We start from the raw sequence: 26760 nt of genomic DNA, 5'->3' as shown, positions 1-26760 counted from the left end.
TGTTCATACCACAGGCCTGATGTATCTTAAAGATTCCAGAAAACAAAGTATAAAAATATTTTTATGAATTTTACTTTAACTAGAGCGTTTCTGTTCGTGAGTTAAATTTTCCTTCGATATTTAATTCCAAGATCTAACACCTTATCCAAATTATTTAAACGTTCTTATGGGTCAGCGCTATTTGGCTGCTTTTTAGTGAGGGCAGAACCCTACCTGCAGCCCCATAGCAAAGTTTCTGAAATAGGACACCATCTAGTGGGTATACTGAGGACCCAAACAGAACACAAAGGCCAGTAAACATTGTGGTCAGAGAGTGGGGTGTCTGCTGCTGCTGAAACATCTGTTCTGTAACCTCAAAGTTTGAACATACAGCAGTAGCCTGTCACTGGCTCGAAGACACACCAATGATCAATTTAACATGTTTATGTGTCTCTGCCAGGAGCACAAGGTGAATATGAAAGGTTCTTTCCATCCCTAGGTCTGTCACATCTCACTGCGCACCCTGGGATAATTAGACTGACTCTTGGACCTAGGTTTCCAGAACTGGGGAGTGAGAAGGGCTGGACACTAGGTCATATCTGAAGTTCCTTCTTGATCTGCTATGGTCAGCCGGAGACTAACAAATCTTTATCACTTGCCAAATAACTCACAGGATGTGGGTGCAATGGAGAAAGAAAAAGGAATTGAGATGTTCTCTCAAAACCTGTTGTAGAAAACATGCAGTATATTCTTGCATAATTATATTTCCCACCTCCACTTTTCACATGAAATGAAAAGGAAGGAAGCGACTAGCAGAGTCGTCAATTTTCACGAATCTATGATTTCATTAACTTAAAAATAGTCATCAAGACCTACAAACTTGTTGGTGGCAAAATTTACTAAAATACAGATAAAACATTTATACTGTTTTTTCTTATTAACAGCCTCCACTTGAGCAACTCCAGACTGTTTAAACTAAGTCTGCTTCATATAAGATACCTGAGTATTTGAGAGAAGATGAGAAGGATTTATAGCAACTGTACTGCGCCCACAGAGGATTTCCTTTTCCATTTCAGTTTGGGTGTTTGATCAGGCGCTGCTGATCCAGGAGAGCAAGGCAGAGGCCCCCTCCCCTGCGTTTCTGCCACGCCCAGCTCTGGAGGTTGCCGGAAGGTTAAAAGAGGAAAGGGGACTAGGAAGACCTGGAGGGCGGCGACCAGCCAACCAGCAATTCTACCTGGCAGTCCCTCTGCTTTAATCCTTCCTCACCTTTTCCAAGAAGAAATGTGAACACAAGTTAGCTGATGGCAGCAGCAAGAAGCAATTAAGATGGAAGAGAGCAAGACAGAGCTTTAGAAACGTCTCTTCACCAACCTGTGCACCTCACAGGAAAATAGGTCTCATGGAACAAGCACACAAATGTTAAATTTTACTAAAATTACCAGCAGCTTGATGATAGAAAAGGAAGGAGGAGGGGAGAAAGGCAGACATCCAGACCAGATTTCGTCTGGAAAAGTGGTGATGGACAATGTAACCTCTAGGACAGGTCTTCTGGAGGCAAGACTTATTAATAACATTTACTGAGTGCTTCCTGTGTGCCACCTGCACCCACATGTACCATTTCGTTTATTCTTCATAAAAAGCTAAAGGGTGAAATGTCACTGTCTACTTTACAGATGCAGAAAAGTACCACCGAGTTTAAGTCGGGTGTATCAGGCCATGTGGCCTTCCCTGGTGCCTCAGTAGTAGAGAATCCACCTGCCAACGCAGGAGACGCAGGTTTGATCCCTGGGTCAGGAAGATCCTCTGGAGCAGGAAATGGCTACCCACTCCAACATGCTTGCCTGGAGCATCAACCTCATGGACAGAGGAGCCTGGTGAACTAAAGCCCATGGGGTCGCAAAGAGTTGGACACGACTCAGCAACTAAACCACAACGAGGTCACACAACGAATGAGTCTACATTAAATTCGATTTGAGAAATTTTTCTTTCCACATGCATCTTATTTTGCCTTGAGTAATCCCCTAAACTGAAAGAAAGAACTCTCAGGGAGAAAACATAGGTCAAAGTTTCAGGAAACAAAACTAGAACTCACTTCTCGTATCACTGGCATTCTTTTTTTTTTCAATCATTGGCATTTTCACATCTGATTTTACAAAAATGAAAAAGGACAGAAAAAGACTATTTTTTCAATAAAAATGACAAATGGTTCCTAATTTTAGAAAGTACCAGTAGAAAAAGTGTATTATTACACTAACTGGACTCAACTTCTTTGCCATCGTTTTAATACTTGACGTTTAGTTTTTTAAATAGCTTCTCACTATGTTAATGTTACAAAAATCAGAATGCACACATCCAGCATAGAGACGAAGAGTTTTACTGACAATTGTCTCCAGGTCTCCTTCAGAATGAGTGGCTGTACTGTTCTCAGTTTTCCTCTTGGGAACAAACATGAAGTGAAGTGAAGTGAAGTCGCTCAGTCATGTCCGACTCTTTGCGACCCCGTGGACTGTAGCCCACCAGGCTCCTCCGTCCATGGGGTTCTCCAGGCAAGAATACTGGAGTGGACTGCCAGTTCCTTCTTCCCGACCCAGGGATCGAACCCAGGTCTCCCACATAAACAGGCAGACCCTTTAATCTCTGAGCCACCAGGGAACAAACATAAGTTACTTCTTATGGCAGCTTTTAAATGAGTATCTGAAGATACTCATCATGACTCACTACCCTCCTCAAAGCTTCTCCTCTGGCTCGTGGTTCCCACAACTGCTCCCCATGCTACAGGGTACCCGACTGAGGGCCCTTCAGTTAGTGGGTGTCCTTTGTGTGATGCGAACACCAAGACAAAAACCCTCTGGTGCTGAGTACACTGGGACGACTAAGATCAAACTGCCTTTCTTTTCAACAGACATACCACACTGCTAGACAAATATAAGCTTGTGGTGAAGTAAGTCACTTCCCACACCTTTTTGTTGGACATATCAAAACAGGCCTCTTCTATACTATAATCACGAGATTTTACTGTAAACCCCACTTTATACATTTTCCTCTTTAAAGTGTACTAGGTATTTTGTAAACATTTAACATTTTTAGAATTTTCAAAGGGTCCCAAAGAATGTGGCTTTAAAATACATTAATATTTTAAAAACCTAGACTGCTACAGATGCCAAAAATGGCAAGTTTAGTATCAACAGCCATTTAAACAAGCAACAAATTCTACATGGAAGAATACTGTTGTGGTCGCTACAACGTCTCACGAGCCACTGTCCTGAATCTTCAACAAGCTTTTTGAAATTAGTTCAATCATGAGACAAATATTCACTGAACACCTATGTTTGGCACTGAGAATATAATAGAGAACCAGACGGACATTAAATAGTAAAAACAATGTGTGTGAGAAATGCCCGACTAGAGGACTCCCAGGCTACCATAAGCTCATCTGCCTTCAGATGGAGCATCAGCGTCTGTGTCTGGGGCGCAGGAGAACAGCTGGGATGGGCACACGGATGATGGAAATCAACACAGAGGTGTGACATCGAGGAGCCAGAGAGCAAGAGTGGTAAACAGAGCCCGATGCTGCGAGAAAGTCAGGTCATAAGAGAGCGGGGTTCTGCTCTGTGAATGCTCCGTGGACCCTGGTTGGGGAGAGCAAGTTCTGGGGCCGTAGTGGAGTGAGGAAGGCTGAACTGCAATTTCTTTTGAATGTCTACCATTTCACAGGGGAAATTCTAAGTTCTGTCATATACTCCACTTCCTCCAGTTATCTCGTGAGACATCTTACTCTTCAGACAAAGTGCCTTAATGAATCCTTAAAGAATGGCTGCTACAGGATGGCTAACCTGGGAATACACCTTAGTGCGTAAAAACCTTTCTGAGAAGGAAATGAAGCATCAGCAGAGAAAAAGGACCGCTGACACAAGGTGAGTTCTATGCCCGTTATGTCGGTTCTGTCCGAGAGATTGTGTCAGAGACCGAAGGAGAACCCTTGAGTGGACGGACTGCGTCTTGGTCAGGAACATGAACAAAAACTACTGCTTGAGGAGAGAGCAGGGTGGACGGTGTCTGGCAAGGAAATGGAAACAGAAGGGAACGGCCAACAACTGAGAAACTCCCTTTCCATATGATCATCTATGAAAATAAGAACAGACCTCATTTCATAAAACAAAGGCAATGAGGTCAGGGAAACAGCACTGACAACTGTAGACCATCGTTTCCTAAGGGACGACGTCATCCCCAGCGTGCCACGGCCAACTAGCAGCCAACTACCTAATATCAGCCAAGATTATTTATCTGTTCGACAATACTTAAGTATCGGCTGCAGTTACAGGGCTCTGTGAGGTGTCACGAGAGATGTCCAGATGGATGAGACGCTTTCGGGACCTTAAGGAAACAAACCAGGGACCATGGCATGAAATGTACATAAGAGAAAACTTGGGTAGTACAGATGAAACGCAGATTTCAGCAAGGAGTACGGAGCTCTGGCTGAGCTGACCAGGCAGAAAAGTTTCATGAAGGTGGTGGTTTAACATGAAGGGACAGAAACAAAGAAAAAGGGAGGGAGGAGGCAGGCAACCCCGATGCAGACAGAGATTGAAGGTACAAGTGCTGATGTGCAGCAGGTATGACCAAGGACTGGCAAGCCGTCCGTTACCTGCATCAGACTCAAGACAGTGCTGTGATACTGGTCTGGACAAGCGTTCACAGCCTAGATTTCAGAAGCACCCAATGCCCGGCTAAAGAGTCGAGACGCTACTCAGAGGCCACAGGGAGCCACCAGAGGTGCTACAGCATGGAAGCGGCACAATTTGCACTGTAATTCAGAAAATCTGTAAGTCTCTAGCCTCCTCAGATCTCCTGTTCGAGGGGATACCACGCCATGATCCTTATCCAACTTCGTTTGCTGTCGGTCCTCAAGATGAGTAGACAGTTGGTCTCTCGAGCTTCCACAAGTAGGATGTGAGGGTTCTTCCTACTTCAGTGACCCTGGTTCTTAGGACAACTGTGGTTTCTGTAATTCCCTACCTGGTCTCTCCACCTGCCCACGTTTCTATTAACAGTCACGCTCTCTGCCACCTCTGACTCTCCTTATAACTCTGCACTGTGAACCATGGTGTCCTCAGACCGCTGCACTGCTGTCACGAGTTCCAGCCTGTGTTTTTCCTTGTGGCTGCACGCTGCTCTCTAAGTAGCATGCTGAGGGCAACCGAGTACTTCTTAAATCTCTCCCAGTCTCTCCAAAACTGGTCCTAGACATCCGAGAGCTAGAGGAGAAACTGATTATACATCCGTTTCCTGCCACAATCATAATCCTAGGACTTTTCAAAAGGCTGACCAGATTTAGTTAGTAAACGAGAGAAGTCTTGGTCAGTGTTATACACAAAAGGTGAGCCATCTGGAAGAGTTTTTACACAAAGGATAGAAGTCCTGGCCAGACATGAAAACTGGTGCTCAAAATAATCACACCTTTAGGAAAAATTTGAATCCCACATAAAATGAAAAAGTGTCGCTTTAGGAAATCACTTGACTTATTCTTATTTTTCACTTCACAGAGTGAAGAACAGCTCCAGCAGAGTCAGTCAGACGAGCCAAAAAGTGACTCAGCTTCCCATGGACAATGTCCCTTGGCCCTCCCAGGCAAACCCAGTACAGTCATGCCTTCCAAAAAAATGAAGAAGTATAACTTGCTTTTTATATCAACTGTCTTGCTTTTTATATCAACTGTCGAAAAGACAAAACAAAGGGAAAAGAGAAAAACCCTCCAAGAAGAAAACCTACTTTTTAACACTACTGACGGGAGATAAAAATAAAAAGACATACAGTAAAAAAAGAATACACATAAGCATTTTGTATATTCATGCCTGTGGCGTGAATACTATGTAAGTATTAGTTGCTATGATAGTTTTATTTTTATTATTGCATCTTTGCCTTATTTTTTAAGGAGGTATCTAAGTCAGCTTACAATTGATGCCTTCAAATGGTGGTGCTAGAGAAGACTCTGGAGAGACCCCTGGGCAAGAAGATCAAAACAGTCAATTCTAAGGGAAATCAACCCTGAATATTCACTGGAAGGACTGATGCTGAAGCTGAAGCTCCAATACTTTGGCCACCTGATGCAAAGAAGAGTCAACTCACTGGAAAAGACCCTGATGCTGGGCAAGATTGAGGGCAGGCGGAGAAGGCAGAGACAGAGGACGAGATGGCTGGATGGCATCACCGACTCAATAGACCTGAGTTTGAGTGAACCGCAGAAAACACTGAAGGAGAGCGGAGTCTGATGTGCTGCAGTGCAGGGGATCACCAAGGGTCAGACACGACTTAGCAAGTGAACAACAACAACAGGAGGGTGCATATAGGAAAAAAGCAGGAACTGAACATCCCACTCAAGGTAGAGCTGAAAGAACAACGCTTCTGCTTTGATTCAGATCACCGTGTTCCCTCTGAAAATACTGTGTATCACGAGACGGCAAACCAGAGGGAAAAGTCAGGCTTTCGTTCTTCTGCTAAGTGGAGAAGGTGGGGAGCTGCCCCGGAAGCTAAGACTAAAGGAATGTCTCAGTATCTGAACCTGAAAGCCAAGCGGTTTTAGGGAGAAGCGGTTCTGTAAACTTTAAGGTCAAGACAGGACTGGGAACCCAGATTTAAGAGTTAGCCTTGGGGGAGAAAAAAAGAAAAAAGCCTCTTCATGTGAGGGTAAGGGAAAGAAGAAAAAGACAGATATTTATAGATGTTTTTTTCCTGGCCAATCCCCAAGTGCCCAATTTGGACTGAACTGAAAATGTCCCTGAACAGTCCCCCTCCAGACGGCCAAAATACCAGTGACCGCTGGGACAGAGAGCACGTGGCTCTCAGAGGAGACTGGGAGGAAAGCTGAGGACCACGCCAGCCTCGAGGGTCTCTCCCCTCACCTGCCCCCAGAAGACTCACCCCCTGTGCTCAGGTGAGACGAGACACTTGCCTGAGTCCATGCTCCTTCCCTCGAGCTTCTCCCCACGGAAGCAACACCAGTCAGAAGACGCCTTCAAGTGCTATCACAGCCCGATGCCTCCACTGACCACCTCAGTCAAAAACCTGGCCTGTCCTTTCTCCAACCCTATCATAACTGTGCTAGCCTTCCTACCACACTTAAGTCACCCACACACTGGTTATCACCGTCTTCTAGGACTCTGCAGTACAAGTTTCCTGGACCAGGAGATCTGTTTACTTGGGCTTTCCTAGGTTTCTTGGGCTTACTGAGCATTCAACAAACAGTTCCCATGTGAATGAAACAGTATCTACCTCTCTGTCTGAAGAGGGACTTTGAGGGAAGGTCACGCATTCTCGGAGCAGATCAAACTGGGGCAGGCAACCTAGATTCAGAAGCTCCTTTATTCATAAATTTACATAATTCATGGATTTCTGAAACAGAAACATGCACTCCTGTATCAAAGAGATGTCTGCTCTGGTCAACACAAACAGATGGTGTTAGTTAAACCTCATCAATAAATGGGACACGTCAGAAATTAATCAGTAAGTAAAAGAACAGAATCCTCTGCCTACCCTGAATTTTTTTTTTTTTTTTTAAATAATTGCAGTTTGGGTGGCTTCTGTAAGATCATCCCTGCTAGAGATTTATCTAACTAAATATATATTAATTCCGGGTTATTATTTCATTTGTTCATAGTTTTCACCTGATATCTCACTATGTATTTTATACATATTTATATAAACATAATGTACACAATTTATATACAATTTATGTATACAATAAATGTATACAATTTATATAAACATATGTACACAACAGTCAATTCAGGACCAAGTTTCATGGAAGCATTTTGATACTTTCTCCAAAGATACGCATGTGTGTATGCAGGCATGCGCACATGTGTGTGTGTGTGTGTGTTTGTGCATGTAACTTTAACGCCCCAGAATACTGCACATCACTGACTGGCCATGCACTGTGTCAAGAGTAGCACATCTAGCCAACCAGGGAGCCTGTGGAGACAGTGTAAGCAACAGGTAAGAACATGAAGTACTATTAGGGCAACCTCGTGCGCTCCCAGCACTCAGCAGGAAGGACACGGAAGGCCTGGCCCCGTCTGTCCCTGCAGTCTGTACATATAAGAGTATTATTAACCCTTCTCTCTGGCCTCCCCTGTGAGGATGTTCTAACAATAAGCACTGCGTCTGTGCTCATTTGCTCAGTCCTGTCCAACTCTTTTGTGACCCGATAGACTGCAGCCCTCCAGACTCCTCTGTCCACGGGATTTTCCAGGCAGGAATACTGGAGTGGGCTGCCATTTCCTTCTCCAGGGGATCTTCCCTACACAGGGACTGAATCTGTGTCTCCTGTCTCCTGCATTGGCAGGTGGATTCTTGTACCACTGAGCCACCTGGGAAGCAACAGCATTAGTATTCTGAAGAGCACAATTTATGTAATGGGCTTGCTGTTACTATTTCTCTTTCATACAAGTAGACTTCCCCTGGGTCTGAATTCTAACGGCTCTATGTCATTCTTACACTGATAAACCCTACGAAAACCCTTGTGTTCTGTGTTACTACAAAGGTCACTCTCAATTCTACGTAGAGGTTCCATCCCAAATACTCGTGTTAATGGGTTATCAATGCGAAACTTCCTATTCTCCACATAATTTTTAGCTGCAACGCCTGGCATCCTGATTAAATCAGCCTTTTAAAGCTGTACTAACAAAATGTAAAAGCCTCAAATATATTTGCTATAGAAATAGGAAATCAAGAAAAAATTGAGGAAAAAAAACACAAAGAAACAGGAAATCAAATTTCAAAAGAAAGGGAACTACTTAAGGTTTTAACAGTGCCCTAAGGAGAGATGTTGATAAGTGAAGTATAATCTTCAGTCCAGTGAAGTCATACTTACAAAAAAACTGTCAATTAACTAGAAAATATGCCTTGTCAAACTACTTCCTGGGTTCCTTCTTCTTTTAAGTCACCCACCAGGCATCGTACATGATAAACACCCATCGTGCGTGGGACGCTGTGGCAGGTCCCTAACAATGGCTAAGAGAGCATCCCTGGCAGGAGGGGCGGTACTGCCAGGCTTCTTGGTTCCTAGCAGCTGCACCAAGAGCAAAGAGGAGGCTACACAAGAGGTCTGTGGTGCAGGACGACACAGCCCTTCCGAGAAGGGTCTCAAAGAATCAAAGACTAAGCACCCAGGGAGGTTCCCAGGATGCATCTCACTCTGAATACCTGGTAGATAGAGAGGAGTCTGGCATGGCTGGCAGCTGGCCTGTGGAACAGCAGAGCTGACGGGACCGTCCAAGTAATCCAAGGAGCCGGACTGTGAAGTCCCTGCCACACCACTAAGTTCAGCAAGCATCTCTAACATGACCCGGAGCAGTGGGTCTCAACGTATGGTCTGCAAAACCTTCAAGGGCCTGGAGGCCTCTTCAGGGCACCCGTGGGGTCGAAACTATTTTCACAGTCATTTGCCCCTTTGCTGTACTGACATTTGCACTGACAGGCCTCAGCACAAATTAAGGCAGAGGTACCAAAGTGAATCAGCACTTTGTACTTCTTCCCAGTACAAAAAACAAAAAGAAACAACATTTTCACACAGAACATCCTTGAGGAAGCTGTAAACATTATTACTAGCATTCAATTTCAAGCTTTAGGTACACATCTTTCTAATACTATGTGACAACGGGAAGTTGACATAAAATCCTTCTGTTATGGAAGTATGATTGTTGTCCTAAGGAAGATCACTTGTGCGATTTTTTAAGTTGTGAGATACTATTAAAATTTCCCTTCCTTTTCATGCACTATATTTGTGAAAGACTGGATTTTCCCCTATTGCAATGGCTTGAATGTGTAAGAGATGTGAGAATCTGTTTTCTACTGAGCCAGAAGTTTGAGTAAAACAATGTCACCTCTTCTAATTTTGTTTTGGAAAAGTTGTTTTTCATGAAAATATACTCTTTATGTTAACAAGTAGTAAGTTTACTACTGTTGAAAAGTGAAGTAGTGGAAGTGTTACTCGCTCAGTCATGTCCAACTCTTTGCTACCCAATGGACTGTAGCCAGGCTCCTCTGTCCATGGGATTTTCCAAGCAAGAATACTGGAGTGGGTTCCCATGCCCTTCTCCAGGGGATCTTCCTGACACAGGGGATCAAGCCCGGGTCTCCTACTTTGCAGGCACGTTCTCTACTGTCTGAGCCACCAGAGAAGCCCCGATGTTACCGCGAATGAATTAATATTTTAATGTATCAGTTTTAATTTCTAACATAGTAGATACTTATAGATATAACTCATATAAACAAAATTTCTTTGGAGTCCTCAATAACTTCTTGAAGTATTAACGAATCTTGAGACCAAAAAGTTCAAGAACAGCTGAGTTGTAAGGCAGGAAGAAATGAGTGCTAAGGAAACCAAAGAGCCCAGGTGAGAGAAGATGAGGGCACAAATATTTAAACCAGAAGTTTGAAGGGACAAATTAAATTTGACCAAAACTTTTTTTTTTTAATTTGGGCTAAGACGAAGGAATCTGGGATGAAAGTTTTCTAGCTTGCAGTCTCTTCGGCAAATGGTGTTGGGTAAGTTGGACAGTCACATGTAAATCAATAAAGTTAGAATACACCCTCACACCAAACACAAAAATAAACTCAAAATGGCTTAAAGACTTGAAGACTTAAAGATATGACTCTTATGGGCCCTAATCAAACTTATAAGCTTTTGAACAGTAAAGGAAACCATAAACAAAACAAAAAGACAGTTTGTGGAATAGGACAAAGGCTTAGTTTCCAAAATATGCAAACAGCTTATATAACTCAACAACAGAAAATAAACAAACCAATCAAAAAATGACCTAAACAGACATTTCTCCAAAGAAGACATACAGATGGCCAAAATGCACGTGAGAAAATGCTCGGCATGGCTAATTACTGGAGAAACTCAAATCAAAACGACAGTGAGGTACCACACCTTACACTGGTCAGCATGGCCATCACTAAACATCTACAAATAACAAACGCTGGAGAGGGTGCAGAGACAAGGGAACCTTCCCTTCCCGCACTGCTTGAAGCACAGTTTGGTGCAGCCACTGTGGAAAACAGTATGATGGTTCCTCAAAGAACTAAAAACAGACTTGCCATAAGGTCCAGTAACCCTAGTCTTGGACATAAACCCAGACAAAACGAGACTTCAGAAAGATACAGACACCTCTACAGTCATAGCAGCATTATACACAAGAGCCAAAACATGGAAAACACCCTAAATGCCCATCAACAGATGAATGGATAAAGAAGATGTGGTCTGCGTACATACACAGACACAGAGAAATATTAGTCAGCCATAAAAAAGAAAGAAAATAATGCCACCTGCAGCAACATGGATGGGCCTAGAGATTATCGCACTAAGTGAAGTAACTAAGAGAAAGACAAATGTCCGGATATCACTTACACGTGGAGTCTAAAATACGACGCAGACGTACTAATCTGTGAAACAGAGACTCACAGACATAGGGAAAGACTTGTGGTTGCAGGAGAGGGTGGGTAGGAGGCAGAGGGGCTGATCTGGAGTTTGGGATACAGAATGGATAAACAAGGTCTACTTTATAGTACAGGGAACTATATTCAATATTCTGTGATAAACCATAATGGAAAAGAATGCATGTATGTGTAACTGAATCACTGTATAGCAGAAATTAACACAGCACTGTAAGGCAACTGTATTTCAATAAAATATATTTAAAAAAAAAAAGAAAGCAAAACAGAGACTATATGAAAGCCAATGTCTATAGTTTTATGTACGTGAAGTGAGGAATCAACAATTCCCTAATATGTTGAATGAAGCTGATGAACTGAGAGAAACTCCAGCAGGAATGAAAAGCAGAGATGGTTTTCTGAAGAGCAAATAAAACTCTTTAGGAAAAGACTATTTCCATGAGCTACGTGCAAACAAATTTACCTGAAAGGCACTTTCTCATAGACCATATGGCTAATTCCATTTTTGAGAGACTGAGGCCCTGACCAAGCTGTAAAGTGATATGAGTAACTCCTTCAGCCAAGTTTCTGAACTGCCAGTGAGACCAGTGCCCAGTGATGCTCACCTTTATGACAAAACAGTCCAATGAGAGTCATGATGATGCTGGCAAGCCATCAAGAAGAGGGTAAATTTTTTTCAGAATTTAACAAGCCTGTCAAATACACGGGTATTTCAGAAATACATGACAGCAAAGACTTTTAAATAGAAGCTCAAGAACTTGAGGCTTTACCTCCAGCGATCTGAAAACTCTGCCATTTCTAAAAGACTGCTGTGCCCAAGCTTCCAGAGTGGAGAAGCTACCATCTAATTGTAGAGTGGTCTTCATTCCTGGGCAGGTGGTATGAGGAGCTGCAAGCCACAATTCTAAGGAATGGATGTTGAGGACACAATTCTAAGGGATGGATGCTAAAGGCACGTTAGGAGGCTTCACAGATTCCTCTCTCGCTGCCATAGTCGAGTTGTCTCAGCTCTGCTATGCCCTGTGGTCATCAGCGCATATACACATTTGGGAACAGGGGGTAGGAGGAGTTATATCTCTTTAAAAGGCCATCTTGTAAAAATGACAAGCATTTGTCACATGTCTTAATTAGCCTTTATTAAAAAGAAGTTCCCAAAGAAATACTTGTTTGGTGAAAATGGATGCCGATATTTATAAAGTCCTATCTATTACGTTAAAGGTGGCCCAGCAGTGCCTCTACTGAGCAATGGTTATTGAGATTTCCTCTGAGGACCAGTTTCTATCTAAAAGTTAAAAATCTTGCTTTAAAAAATATTTTGACAATTCCCACTTTTTCCTCAGCTAAATTAGTGCAATTATCATCCTCCATTAAGCTAACTGGTTAGGTGATAAAATCCTTTTCACAAGGATCGGCCAGCCCTTCTTTTTTTAATATCTCATTTTATAATCTCCTCTACCCTGGGGTGATGAATTACAAGAACGTTCATGAACAACTGCTAGAAGGACTAGACAACCCGGGTCTTTTCACAGCTGTTACCATTTCATGCCTTGGACAGTTGCAGATGCTGAAGAGAGACTCAGGCTGCATTATCCTTCTGCTTCCTCAGCCCCCACATTAAAGCTCTCCTTCATCTTCCCTTTCCTTTTTGCCACCTCCCTCTTTCCTGCTCCCCGCTAGCACTAACTAGCTTGAGGGAGGAAGGATCAAGGCAACTTTTCACATCAATCACTTTCAGGGCACCTTCATGCTTGCCCACCAATAACAGGTGGTAACCCACGGGGACATTAAGTTTCAAAGAACAGTAAGACTGATTCAAAGATTATCGTGTTGAAAGGGCGTGCATTATCTTGCTTTTACTAAACAGCCATGCCATGAGATAGACGTGTGGCAATAAAGGCAAAAATTCCCCATCGGGAAGTAAAGATGAGAAAACTTAGCACTGTTAGGCACTGAGGAGGTTTCCACACCCGGCCCCGACCCCGCCAAGGACAGCTCAAACAGCAGCTTCCAGTATGACACCAAAACTGAAGCGAATAGGTAGAGAAACACGGAAACGGTGACAAGGAGCGGCAGGTGTCCGTCATCGGCATCAGCACTTCTCAGGAACCTCCCCTGGCTTCACCGAGCCTGGGGGGCTACGCGGGTGGAGTGCACCAGTGACGAGCTTTCTTTCAAGGCCTGCAGGACACGTTCTTTGGACTTCAAAAGCAAAACAAACCTCAGAGTACAGTCCACACTATATGGCAACCATGAAAGAGTGATTTCTGCTCAGCCTGTACACTGGGTTCTGCTGCAAGAGCAAATGCATCAAGGTCCCACGTCAAGAGAGCCTGGCCTGCAACCCTCTTCCTGAGCCAAGGAGGAAAGAACAGTCTCAGGCAAGGAGAAAAACAATTCAATGAGCTTGATGTGAGGCAGACACAGCACTAATGAGGGAGCAGGGCCAGAGCTCTATTTTCTTCCTCTGGATCATCTCATTAGGGAAGTCTAATGACTCCTAGGAAGGAACGCAGCCCATCGCGTTGTTGGACGATGGTGCTGGAGACAGGAACTGTTCCCTGGCAAAACACCGACAACACGAGCATCACTTTCTGGAACTGGAATGAAAAGACCGGCTCTTTATTTTAAGGCCAGCAAGGCTGTCAACAGGGGAAAAATCCCCATGTGAATCATTTCGGCAGAACTCCACTGAACGGCTGATGGTATCATGGCACCAAAGCGAACTGCAGGGACACGGGTATAAAAAGGCCTCGACGAAAGACGGCTCCTTCTCTAAGCTCCCTGGCCTCAGGGGCCAACTAGTGGCTCATTCCTTTGCCTCTCCCAACACGGCTTCTTGAGGGGTGGGATGTCCTACTCATCTGACCATCACAGCACCCCCAGCTTCTATTACAGAGCTCAACACACAAAACAGGAGGTGTTCGCCAATGGAAGGCTTGATTTAGTTTTGGAAATGCACAAGTTAAGTCAGGCCTGTAGGAAGGGAACACATCCCCATAGTCTCATTTACCACTGGAATCTTCCGTTATATATGTTTAAAAGGAAGGAACTCAGGCATGGATACACACACGTTCTCCCCACGCGGCCCCCACTGAGAAGTCAAGCTGTGGCCTTCCACCAGCCCTGGCCTCACAGGGGTGGAACGAGAGAAGAATCTCCCACGTCTCCTGGAATGAATGTCCTGCTGCCCAGAGGGGCGGTCACACGCGACAAGGTTCTGGTGCGACCTCAAGAAGCCAGGGGCAGAGGTGGTGATCTGGCTCTTCTCACCCATGCCACTAGCCTGGCATGGGGGGCGGGTGGGGGAGGCCTGATGCCAAACCCTTGTCCCAAGACCTCTAGACCCCACCGCCTATAAGGTGCTCGGCTTGTAGATGATTCAATGGGGAAATGAATGTGAGAATTTGACACAAATGAATTTACTTACAAAGCAGAAGGAGACGCACAGACTTCGGAAACAAACTTATGGTTGCTGAGGGCAGAGAGGGGAAGAAAGGATAGTTAGGGACTCTGGAAGGTCATGTACACACAGCTGTATTTAAAACGGGTAACCAACAAGGGATCTACCATACAGCACAGGGAACTCTGCTCAGTGTTACGCGGCAGGCTGGATGGGAGGGAGTTTGGGGGAGGATGGATACATGTATATATATGGCTGAGTCCTGTTCCCTGTTTACCTGAAAATATCACAACATTGTAAAGTCGGCCAAACCCCAATACAAAATAAAAGACTGGGTTAAAAAAAAAAAGAATTTGAGGTGGCAAAGTAAGGAGGAAGGCTGGCAAAGAAATAAACTGATGTCAGAAATGAAAAAGCCCACAAGCCCATTTCCAGAAATTATTATTTTCATAGAAACAGAAAGATGAAGGGCGCTGCAAGGGAGATCCTCCCTTTGTGCTCTCCCCAGGGTGTCAGGGGCAACTCCTGAGTGGAGGACTCGGCACTCACAGGGGAGCCCAAGGCCCTTCCCCATCTCACACCATTCGTCCACCAGGACGCAGCCAGGAAACAAACACTGTGAGACCCACGTGGAGTCCTGACCAGCTCACACGTGCTTGTTTAGATCCAAAGATCCCCCGCCTCGGTAGATGATGATCTGCATGAAATCACAGGGAAGGCAACACGGGACAAGCATGCATCAAAATCAAGATGCCACGCTCCGGAGAGGGGAAGGCCACAGGGGTGCAACCCGCACACCTGTCCAGACGGCCCGGTACTGTGATTTCAGCACCAGGCCCCAGCCCGGGCCTCCAAGAATCCACACGAGCTGGCAACCTGCTGAAGGCAGAGCTGCAGAGCCCCCCGGGCAGCAGATGACCCCAGCACAGGAAGCAGCGTGCAGATTCAGCTATGCCCATCCTGCGACTTCTCTCTATGTATGGGGATGGCACAAGGGCTCCATGAAACAGAAGAGGGCCACTGTCCAGGAGAGCTGGTCCTATTTAAGGACTGCCCCAGCAGAGGGAGCCAGGCCTGGAGAGGCTGGCAGGGTGCCTCAGCTTAGCGTGGGACTTAAAGGAGACGAGGTGGTCTCGCCGGTAGAGGTGGGCAGGAAGTGAGAGGCCAGGCTCCAGGGTTTGGGGCAAACAAAGGCAAGCCCTTTGAGCATGGAGCACTCTGGGCTCCAGTCACTTCCTTGCAAACTACAGGGTAGAGACTGCATGACAGAGGCCACTGTGCCGCCCTACACTAAGATTCTATAAGGAGAGCAACGTGTGCTAGAAGATCTGGGGTTCCTGTAATGGCAGAATCCCAATGCAAAGAGCAAAGCCCTTTAAATGCCCCCACTACACATCTTATGATCCCATGCTTGCTATTTCTGCAAACCAACCAAAGGGGTGGTGAGGTATCTCTAAATTCAGCCCATTTTTCTACTGGACTAGCTTTCTTCATGGAGAAGGCAATGGCACCCCACTCCAGTACTCTTGCCTGGAAAATCCCATGGACGGAGGAGCCTGGTAGGCTGCAGTCCATGAGGTCGCTAAGAGTCGGACATGACTGAGCAACTTCACTTTCACTTTTATGCAGTGGAAAAGGAAATGGCAACCCACTCCAGTGTTCTTGCCTGAAGAATCCCAGGGACGGGGGAGCCTGGCGGGCTGCCATCTATGGCGTTGCACAGAGTTGGACACAACTGATGCAACTTAGCAGCAGCAGCTTTCTTCAAGGAGACTGCAATCAAGAAGAGTAAATCCTGCCCGTCAGCCACTTTGTAGCTTTTCTGGTTATCAGAATGACTCTCAGTATCACTTTGCAGTGTTCAATTAACCCTTATTTTATTTCAGGAGTCCCAAAGCACAAGAGTAGTGATGCCGGCAATTTGGATCTACCAAAGGTATAAAGTGCTCTAAATGAAAAGGTGAAGAAAAAAAAAGTGAAAGTCGCTCAGTTGTGTCCAACTCTTTTCGATCCCATGGCCTATACCGTCCATGGAATTCTCCTAGCCAGAATACTGGAGTGAGTAGCTGTTTCCTTCTACAGGGGATCTTCCCAACCCAGGGATCAAACAGGTTTCCCGCATTGCAGGTGGATTCTTTAGCAGCTGAACCACAAGGGAAGCCCGAAAAGGTGAAAGTTTCAGACTTAATAACGGGTGAAGAAAAAAAAAAAAAAAAACAACAACAAACCATATGCTGAAGTTGCTAAGATCTATGGTTAAGAATCAATCTTCTGAGAAACTGTGAAGCAGGAACAAGGAAAAAGTGCTAGTTTTGCTGTCTCATCTCAAATTACAAGAATTACAGGCATAGTGCAATGGTAAGTGCTCAGTTAAGATGGAGAAGACATTAAATCTGTACAATAAGGTATTTTGAGAGAGAGATCACATTCATGTAACTTTTATTACTGTATATTGTTATAACCATGACATTTTATTATTGCTGTTGTTCATCTCTTACTGTATCTGATAAAGTAAACCTTATCACATGTGTGTACAAGAAACACAGGGTATAGGATTTGGCACTATCCCAAGGTCCAACAGTTTGGCCACCTGATGCGAAGAGCCAACTCACTGGAAAAGACCTTGATGCTGGGAAAGACTGAGGGCAGGAAGTGAATGGGGGCAGCAGTGGATGAGATGGTTGGATGGCATCACTGACTCAATGGACATGAGTCTGAGCAAACTCCGGGAGACAGTGAAGGACAGGGAAGCCTGGCACGCTGCAGTCCATAGGGTCGCAAAGAGTCAGACATGACTGAGCGAACAAAACACGGTTCCAGGTGTCCAAACGGGTCTGGTAACATACACTCCACGGATAAGGAGGAACTACTGTTTATCTCACGTAAGTGAAAGCTCCAAGTCAAATTTAGACATTCAAATATTTTCCACAATGTCCACTTTGGGAAGCTATATACTGATTCTAATTATTCCTATCATAAGTAGTTCAAACAGTTCCAGAAATCTTCTAACTATCTCAATAGAAATCTAGGAACCAAAGACAAAAAATCTATTGCATTCTTACATTAATACTACAGTTTGACTCCAAGCTCCAACCCCAGAATGATTAGGTTTTCAAAACTCTTAAATATGTATCAGGTCTGATGACTCAGAACAGAATGCCAACTGCTACACAGACAAGGAAGACCAACGTAATAAACATCTGGCTTAGCTGGACTTCTTATTAAGGCTTGAACTGAAGACATTTTAAATGTGTTCGTAATAGTATTTTCTGTTCTGAACTTTATGGAAAGTATTTTCACCATCAACTAAAGACTACACGTGCGGTGCGGACTTAAGACCATGTTACAATTCTCTGGGTCCTTAGGCCAAGATGAGGGCATGCAGGATTCTCAGAACGGCAGAAGAGTGGCTATATCACTGCATGAAAGAGGCAAAGAATGGAAATGCTTAAACAGAGAGACTACTCTTTTTAATTCCTACATGGTTCTCACACTACTGAATACTTCCATTCTTTATACACGCATGTGTGCTAAGTTGCTTCAGCTGCATCTGACTCTCTGCGAACCTGTGGACTGCAGCCCCCCAGGCTCCTCTGTCCATGGGATTCTCCAGGCAAGAACACTGGAGTGGGCTGCCATGCCCTCCTCCAGGGGCTCTTCCTGACCCGGGGGTCACTGAACCCACATCTCACCAACACTGCCTGTGACTCTCTCCCCCGACTCCTGTACTTCTTTTGGTAAATGCTACTTTTCAGTTTCCTAAATGGAAACTGGGGCATTTCTGGCAATTCTGAGATCTCCCACAGGGCCAAGCACACTGTGAAAGCAATAAAGAGTATCAAGCTGGGGAGCACATCACAAGTCCCCTGAACCCATCCCTACTTTGTAGTGAATATTTCGACCACAAGTGTTACAAAAAGGTTTTACTAAGGAAACATCACTACATCCAGACAAGCACGTCTCAGGAAGAACGCACCTGAGTTCTGTGAACTCCTCCTACAGCCCCCTGAAGGCACCTTACGGCACACCTCACGTACAGTGACCAGAGTGTGCGTGCCCGTGCATGCCTGCTGTATTAACTGGACCGGGGGCAGGGACAATATCTAACCTCTTTTTACTTCCCTACATATTCGATGCAACTCCTTGAGAGGGAAAGGCACATTCACTTAAGGCTTACTAAATGAATAAGTAAATTGAAATTAAAGCCACAGGCCCCATCACAAAGTTGAGCAGCCAAAGAGGACCAAGATACGAGCAATGAGTACCTCTGAACCCTTTCCTGGCTAGAGCAGGCCACCCCACACACAGTGTGCACCTTTTATTTTTATGGAGGCCAACCAGCGAGGCCTCTTCTTAAAACACACAATCAAAATCTCAGCTGAGAATATAACTGCCCCAATTATGCACATTATCAACAGGGACCTAAGCCTTCTTCACAGACCAAATAGTCACTTAAAAGTGCATGGCCATATACACTGGTATACTACTCAGCGTAACAAGGAATGAGTTTTTGCCGGTTGCAATAATGTACAGGAACTTGGAGGGAATTACGTTAAGTGAAGCTAAGTCCAACAGAGAAAAACACATACTACATGGTATCGTTTACATGTGGAATCGACAGGACAAGGGGATAAAGAGGTGCAGACTGCTACGTGTAAGATACGTTATATGGGCATACTGCACAGCACAGGGAGCACACCTGGTGTTTTTAATAATTCTAAATGGAACACAAACCTTTACAAATTGTGAATCACTGCTAAGCAGCTAAAATGAAGCACTGTACACCAACTGTACCTCAGTTTTTTAGAAAAGGGAAAACTTATGCTATTTTGTTTTAAATTAAATCATTAAATTATATTCTTACATATATTATCTACAGATATTAAATTATATTCTTACAGATCATTAAATTATACTCTTCATATGTGTGTGACTGAGCACACACATATGAACTTACAAATATTACCTACAGATACTTTTACACTAAGGCTGCAGGTTTTTCCACTTGTGGCTTTATGATCTGGGGTTCTTCAAGGCACTTCTTTTTGGCAACTATCTTCTTTAGAATAATATGTTGTCGTTGTTTAGTTTCTAAGTTGTGTCCGACTTGGCAACCCCATGGACTGCAGCGAGCCAGGCTCTTCTGTTCTCTTCTATCTCCCAGAGTTTGCTCAAATACTTGCACAAATTTCTTGTTAAGTCCATGTCAGAAGAAACATCCAGAGTATCTCTAAAAATTCTATAAGAAAAAGCTGAGGAGTAAGTTTCCCTGTGACTAAAGGTAGCTCTAGATTTGGACCCCAGAAAAGATAACTGGCAATGGAGGCACAGGGACGGGGGTGCCAGTTCTCTTAAACATCAAATATACGTAGAGGAGACTTATTGGCGAGGCCACTTTGCTTTTTCCTGGGTGACACTCCACAAAATTCTGTATGTAAATATGATAGCACAGACATTTTCAAAAGCCTCTTTTTAAAAACTGGAAACTGTCAAATAACAGGGTAGGCTGTGTGAGCCCTCCTGTGTTATCAGTGCTATGACCTGTCCAGTCAGTTACCAAATAGTCTGAGAGCTGCCGTAGCTCAGCATAAAGGCTGTGAAAAGCCACACTCGAAAAAACAAACCCCTTTTTAGAGGCTCCTGGCCTAGGTATGGAAATGCAAGCTCGCCCCCTTGAGACAAGAGGAAGAAAACACGGAAAATAATCAAAGCACAGGGAGAATTCAAAAAGATTTAAAATAGTCTAACACTGCCCTTACCAAAACCATGAAGAAACAAATATTAACACTGTTGTAAAAATAATTAACGAAAATTAAGCTAATTTAATGTTTGGCCATGTAGTTGTTTTTTTCTTTTTTACAGGGAGTGGTTCTGATTGCGGGATGTGTTAAATGAAGACTAGACTTTCCCCGTAACCTAACACTCAACATACGGGATTTTATATAGTTGGGCTTGAATGTATTTCTTCTTGAGTGTTTGGCTGCCAGGACCATCGGCATCCTGACAAGACACTCTGGCTCGCTGAATTAACTCTTCCATATGGCTAACAAGCTTTTGCAATGATCATTTGGAAAAGGAATTATAGAAATAACCTCAATGAACAGACAGTCCTTCCTCATTAACCTGGCCATACACTGAACAGATCACAGGAGACACGGAGTACGCTGGTTTGGAGCACTAGGGCAGGCAAGCAGGAGTCAGAACGCCTTCCTGGCCTCTGTGCAGCACATCCCCAAGGTGAACGGTCCCAGGGGCTTTCTGTTCTGGACTCAATATTCAGAGTCATCTCTGCACAGCATTCTTTAGGAAATAAATAGCAGGTCAGGAAAATCTTATTTATTCAGCAAAAGCAAACTCTTTGGACAAATACCATCTTGATGGTATTTAGCTACAGGTGAACAAATTATAAGAAGAACACGAGACTTCTTTTAAAGCAAATAAAAGTAGGTGCTAAAGTAGCCAAAGAATTGATGCTTTTGAACTGTGGTATTGGAGAAGACTCTTGAGAGTCCCTTGGACTGCAAGGAGATCCAACCAGTCCATTCTGAAGGAGATCAGCCCTGGGATTTCTTTGGAGGGAATGATGCTGAAGCTGAAACTCCAGTACTTTGGCACCTCATGCGAAGAGCTGACTCACTGGAAAAGACTGATGCTGGGAGAGATTGGGGGCAGGAGGAGAAGGGGACGACAGAGGATGAGATGGCTGGATGGCATCACTGACTTGATGGATGTGAGTCTGAGTGAACTCCAGGAGTTGGTGATGGACAGGGAGGCCTGGCGTGCTGCGATTCATGGGGTTGCAAAGAGCTGGACATGACTGAGCGACTGATCTGATCTGAACTGAAAGTAGTCAAAGGAATTTCTCCGACTATCATTGAAAGCATGAGACTATGACGCAACTGTTTCAGAATCTTCATGTGTGTATCCATCATTCAGGGCTGTTTGTTTAAAACATGAAAAATCAAAGTGAGCTGAACTGCCCAGATGTATATCCTCAGGAGGAGTTTTCTGAAAACCACAGTGTAACAGAAACATTACCCATACAGAAACGAGTTTCAGTCTATCGTACAGAGTTAACTAGCTGTGAAATGAGGCTAGTTGCTTAACTTTCCAGGAACCATTTCTTTCCTTCATATTTCAGATAATCTTTCAGGTCCATTCAAATTTCTAAAGGTCCATTCAAATTTCTAAAGATCTCAGAACTAAAACCAGCACCCTGTCTCCCAACTTAAATTAATGCTAGCTGCTACTCCTGAAGCTTTTATAACAATGTTCAAGAAGCAGAATCTGCAGTTTGATTGCTTTAGGAACCACTGTAAGTCACTGGTTACTTCAGTGAGTAAAAAGGATACTGGAATATGAAGTTATGAAACTAATTAATAATAAGAATGCTAAGCTGTACTTACTGCATGTTGAGCTCCACGTACTTGATAGATATTAACTCACCAGGGGAAAAAAGGACAACAAAAGGTAATCTAGAAGAACTGAACTGAAAGTGTAACTAGTATTAAAGCTTTGGCAATACGTAGGGACAAACCATGAATATAAAATGGTGGTAAAATGACTACTGGGAATGGACCACTCTGCGTGTAAAACCGGGCCTCTGGAATTGTGAACTACTTTTGATTCAACGGGGAAGTATCTGTCAGGACCATGTATCACGTGCTGAGAAACCTGAAGCATTGAATACACATGTGCTTTCTCTGCGGACACACAAGCACTAGTCTTGACACTGCCCGATTCCTTTATGCATCCTTTATTCCTTACGCAAAGGTTCCAGGTTTTCAAGACAGTAGCAAAGCATTAAGACACACAGATTTTTTCCTGTTTTACATTTGGAAGAGGTTGATTCAGAGAAACAATGAGTCATTGAGGCAATGACTGGTTTATTCCCAAGGGCAATACACAGACTGGGCATGTGTCTGAAAGACCAAATTAAATAATCCTAAACGAGTGCCACTCCGCCCTCGACTACCATCACAATCTCAGACTGCAAGCCCAGGCTCCAGAAGGTTAAGGCCAGAAGACAAACAGGACAAGGAAGTCGAGATACCAAGTCAAAAGACACACTTGGGAGAGACATGAAACTCTCTACTTCCTCTGTGCGGTTTAGTAACAAGCTCCCCCACAGGCTGAGACCACTCAGAAGAGAAAAAATTCTACTTGCTTTCTCTTTCTTCTCATCCACTGAGGCACACATATTCTAAAGGCAGGGGCAGACAGATTACCACCATCCATTTTTGTACAGCACATTGAAAAAAAAAAAAAAAAACACACCAAAGAGCGGATTTTTACATTTTTTAGTGACGAAAGAAAACATTCAAAAAAGAGTATTTCATGACATGAAATCATTTCACAATATGACATGATTTTACAATATGAAATGATTTCACAATATGAAATTCAAATTTCAAAGAAAAGAAAAAAATTTAAAAAAGAAATGCAAATTTCTATGAAGCTTTTATCGGAACTGTCAGTAAAACGCTTGTTTACAGGCAGCCTCTGGCTGCTTTCACATGCAACAGCAAAGGCGATTAGCTGTTACAGAAACTGTACCTCCCACAAACTCTGATGTATTTATTCTCTGTCCTTTGTAAGTGTTCACAAACTTCCCTCCAGGCAAAAAACATGCAGAGAGTCAGATGGGGAAAAAAGGAGAAAATGCGACAGGGGAAGATGCAAAATACGGGAAGATGCAAAATGTGTGTCCACGCTTCCTGCTTTCGATCCACAGCAAGGGAGGGCAGGTCAGAGGTCAGATTTCACGACACTGTAAGAACGCTGTGAGCGCTAGACCTGAAGATCCTCATGAACTAAAAATCCCATTAAAGTATGCTTTCTCTAACTACATGGAGCACAGGCAGACACAAAGCAAAGATACCCCAGCAACAGCAGACAAATTACATGGTTCTTGAATCCTGAGGCTCCTTAGGATAAGGAGCCTGGGCTAAGAGTTGGGGAGGAAAGCACCCCACTGGGCAGATTCTAGGTTAGAACCAAACTAGAAGCTCCCATTCTAGCAGGCCCTGACCTTAAGCTAGCCAAGGGACTATTTGGGGGTCTACTTCTTCTATCTGTAAAATGACGCCTGATGACCAACCAGAGGAGTGTCCTCTCTCTCAACTTCTAAAACTGGAGGGAAAATGAGAAGAGGAAAAGAGATGAGGAAAGGAGCAACTTTCAGTCAGTCAGACAGAGGAGAACTATCCAGTGACAGCCCTTATATCTGGAGTCTAAAACAAAATGATACAAATGAACTTACTTACAAAACAGAAACAGACTCACAGACTTCGAGAAGACACTTACTGTTACCAGGGGGAAGGATGGGAGGAAGGGATAGTCAGGCAGCTGGGGATGGACATGTACACACTGCTGTACTTAAAATGGATAACCAACAAGGACCTGCTGTCTAGCACACGGAACTCTGCTCAACGTTATGTGGCAGCCTGGATGGGAGGGGAGTTTAGGGGAGATGGATTCATTTGTGTGTACAGCTGAGTCCCTTCAATGGTCACCCGAAACTATCACAACACTGTCTGTTTATCAGCTATACCCCCAATACAAAACAAACAAAAACTCAAAACAGAGTTTTGCTCTCTTCTTTGTAATGGTTAAGATACAGTCAGGACAGAGCTATCCTCACAGGAAAGCAAAGGGTCTGTGGCCAGCCTCAGGCTGTACACAGGACACTAATCACAGGACTTCACATGGAGGACGAAGAAGCAGAGGTATTTGAATTCAAGGATGTGAGTTTGTTCCTTCCCTTTTTCAGGGGCTTCTGGAAACAAAGACACATGTTACCCATGCAGGGCGTGTTCTCTTTTCTTTCCCCAGGGGCAAAAGCAACACTTGTCTGAATAATGCCTGCCCTACAAGTAGCCACCCAGGCATTAGTCATGAATATTATCGGTAATAAGGGGTGGGTGAGAACAGCCAGCACCTCCCTACCACTGCACTCCAACAAAATGAAGCTTGTTTATCCCAATCCATACACTTGAAACAGTTTGGAAGGGTACCGTTCTGTTTAGCTAACTGGGGTAATTCTATGAAAAATACTTAGCCCTCTGAAGAGCAAAAAAAAACACACCCTCAAGTCTAGACAAGGATGGCTGATTTTCTGATGGGCAATGTGATTTACTCCAGTATCTTGATTTTCCAGCCAAAGATGTGTGCTGGTTTTTTTGTTTGCTTTTGTTGCTTTTTAAAAAAAGAAAATCATGGCATCTAAAGCTTAGAGCACTAGCACTGTTCAACAAGTTCAAACAAGTTCTCTTGTTTTACAAGTTAACAGCTTCAAACAAGAACAATAATCAAGACTCTGAAAAAAAAATCATTTTTGAAAACTTACTGAATACTAAATATAGAATTACCACATGAGCCAACACAATAATTACTAAGCATATAAAAACATATGTCCATACAAATGGACAGTTCGTTAGCAGTTACTATTCACAACTATTCAGCCAAAAAGTAGAAACAATCCAAATATAGAAAAAAATATGGTACATCCATACAATGGGGTACTACTTGGCAATAAAAAGAAATTAAATACTGATCAATGTTACAGCACGGATGAACTTTGAAAGAATACACTAAGTGAAAGAAACCAGTTGCTGAAGGCCACATGTTCTGGAACTGCATTTGCATGATGTTCTGGAAGAGGCGAATCCTTGGAGACAGAAAGGAGGCTGGTGACTACTGACAGGCGGGCAGGGGTGAGCTGCTAGTGAGGATGGGGTTCTTTCTGGCGTGATGCCAATGTTATAAAGTTGAGCAGTGGGGACGGTTGTGCAACTCTGTAAATATGGTAAAAAACTACTGCACCGTGCACTTCACCTGAATGAGTGAACTGTACAGTTATGTGAATTATGTCTCAATAGTTGTTATGAAAATGTAATAAACCTTATTTTCTTTAATCATTAAAAATGACATATTTTCTATTTCCGTCAGTATTGGGTTTCAAATTAAAATATCATCTTCGCTATCAGTTTCTATATAAAGAAAGAAGAGTCAGGTTTAACAAGTGTCAGTAGATCCCTTTTTGTGGTAATTCCCATCTTGAGACATGTTAAACCTCATGACAAACTGGAAAGTCTTGTGCTCACAGGGAAAAAACCCTTTTCATTACAACCTCCCAGGGATCCCTGCAGGGATCTAAGACATCCATTCTAAAGCGACGCTGTGTAAAAGCCTCACTGCATCACGTCCACATTTGTAAAGGAGGGAATAAGGGAGAAGGGGAAAAATCCTACTGTGAATTTAAAAAATCCCCCCGACAATGCCACAGCAGAGCAGGCTAAACACATTTTGTGCTCGCACAGACTCACCGCCTGGGTCTTCGGGCCTGGTTTCACCTCCGGCGTAGAGGTTCTGTTTCCCAGAGCCACCTCTTCAGAAACTGAACTCTCCTGGGTGTTACTCAGAAAATCCACTTCATCTTCAGCTTTCGTGTCGGGCATTTCTAGGGAGAGCAAGGTGGTTACAAAGTGCATTTGAAAAATTGATTCCCTGGGCCTTTCTGTTTACACAACTTGCTCCAGGTTTCATGCATTTTGTTTGCCTTTTTTTTTTTTTTGGCATTAAACAGCAAGTATTGTTTGGGAGCTGGTGTCATTTCTGGCTCTGTGCTGAGCCCTGATCACAGGGTTGTGTGGTTTTCTCCAGCCTCTGTGTGGGTTTGTAGCTAAGGGAAGATCTTGTTCAATGCCTACTGAACTTCCATTTTCACTATTAACTTTTCATGATGGTTCTGAGTGTGGTGCTTACTTGCACATGGAAAAGAAAACTCACAAGCTTTAAGGGAACCGATTAACAACTACAGCTAGTAGTCAGTCCATCTTATTATCATAGAGGCAAGACATACTTGCACACGGCAAGAAGAAAAGAGCCACTGAGAATGAAATACAGCCTTTGGGAAGAGTCTT

At 43.7% G+C, this 26760-nt stretch overlaps 1 protein-coding gene across 15 annotated transcripts in view; it reads right to left on the bottom strand.

The window, feature by feature from the left end:
* AKAP13 (A-kinase anchoring protein 13) overlaps positions 1-26760 on the bottom strand; it is a 324450-nt gene that overhangs the window by 116321 nt on the left and 181369 nt on the right. For all 15 annotated transcript variants that reach the window (XM_027522117.1, XM_027522121.1, XM_027522127.1 and 12 more), the window contains one exon: positions 26164-26297. In XM_027522117.1, coding sequence (XP_027377918.1) covers positions 26164-26297 — 134 coding nt within the window. The remainder of the gene's footprint in view (positions 1-26163; positions 26298-26760) is intronic.

Source organism: Bos indicus x Bos taurus, chromosome 21 (genome assembly GCF_003369695.1).
Source record: "Bos indicus x Bos taurus breed Angus x Brahman F1 hybrid chromosome 21, Bos_hybrid_MaternalHap_v2.0, whole genome shotgun sequence".
NCBI lineage: Eukaryota > Metazoa > Chordata > Mammalia > Artiodactyla > Bovidae > Bos > Bos indicus x Bos taurus.
This window is presented reverse-complemented; position numbering and strand designations above follow the sequence as displayed.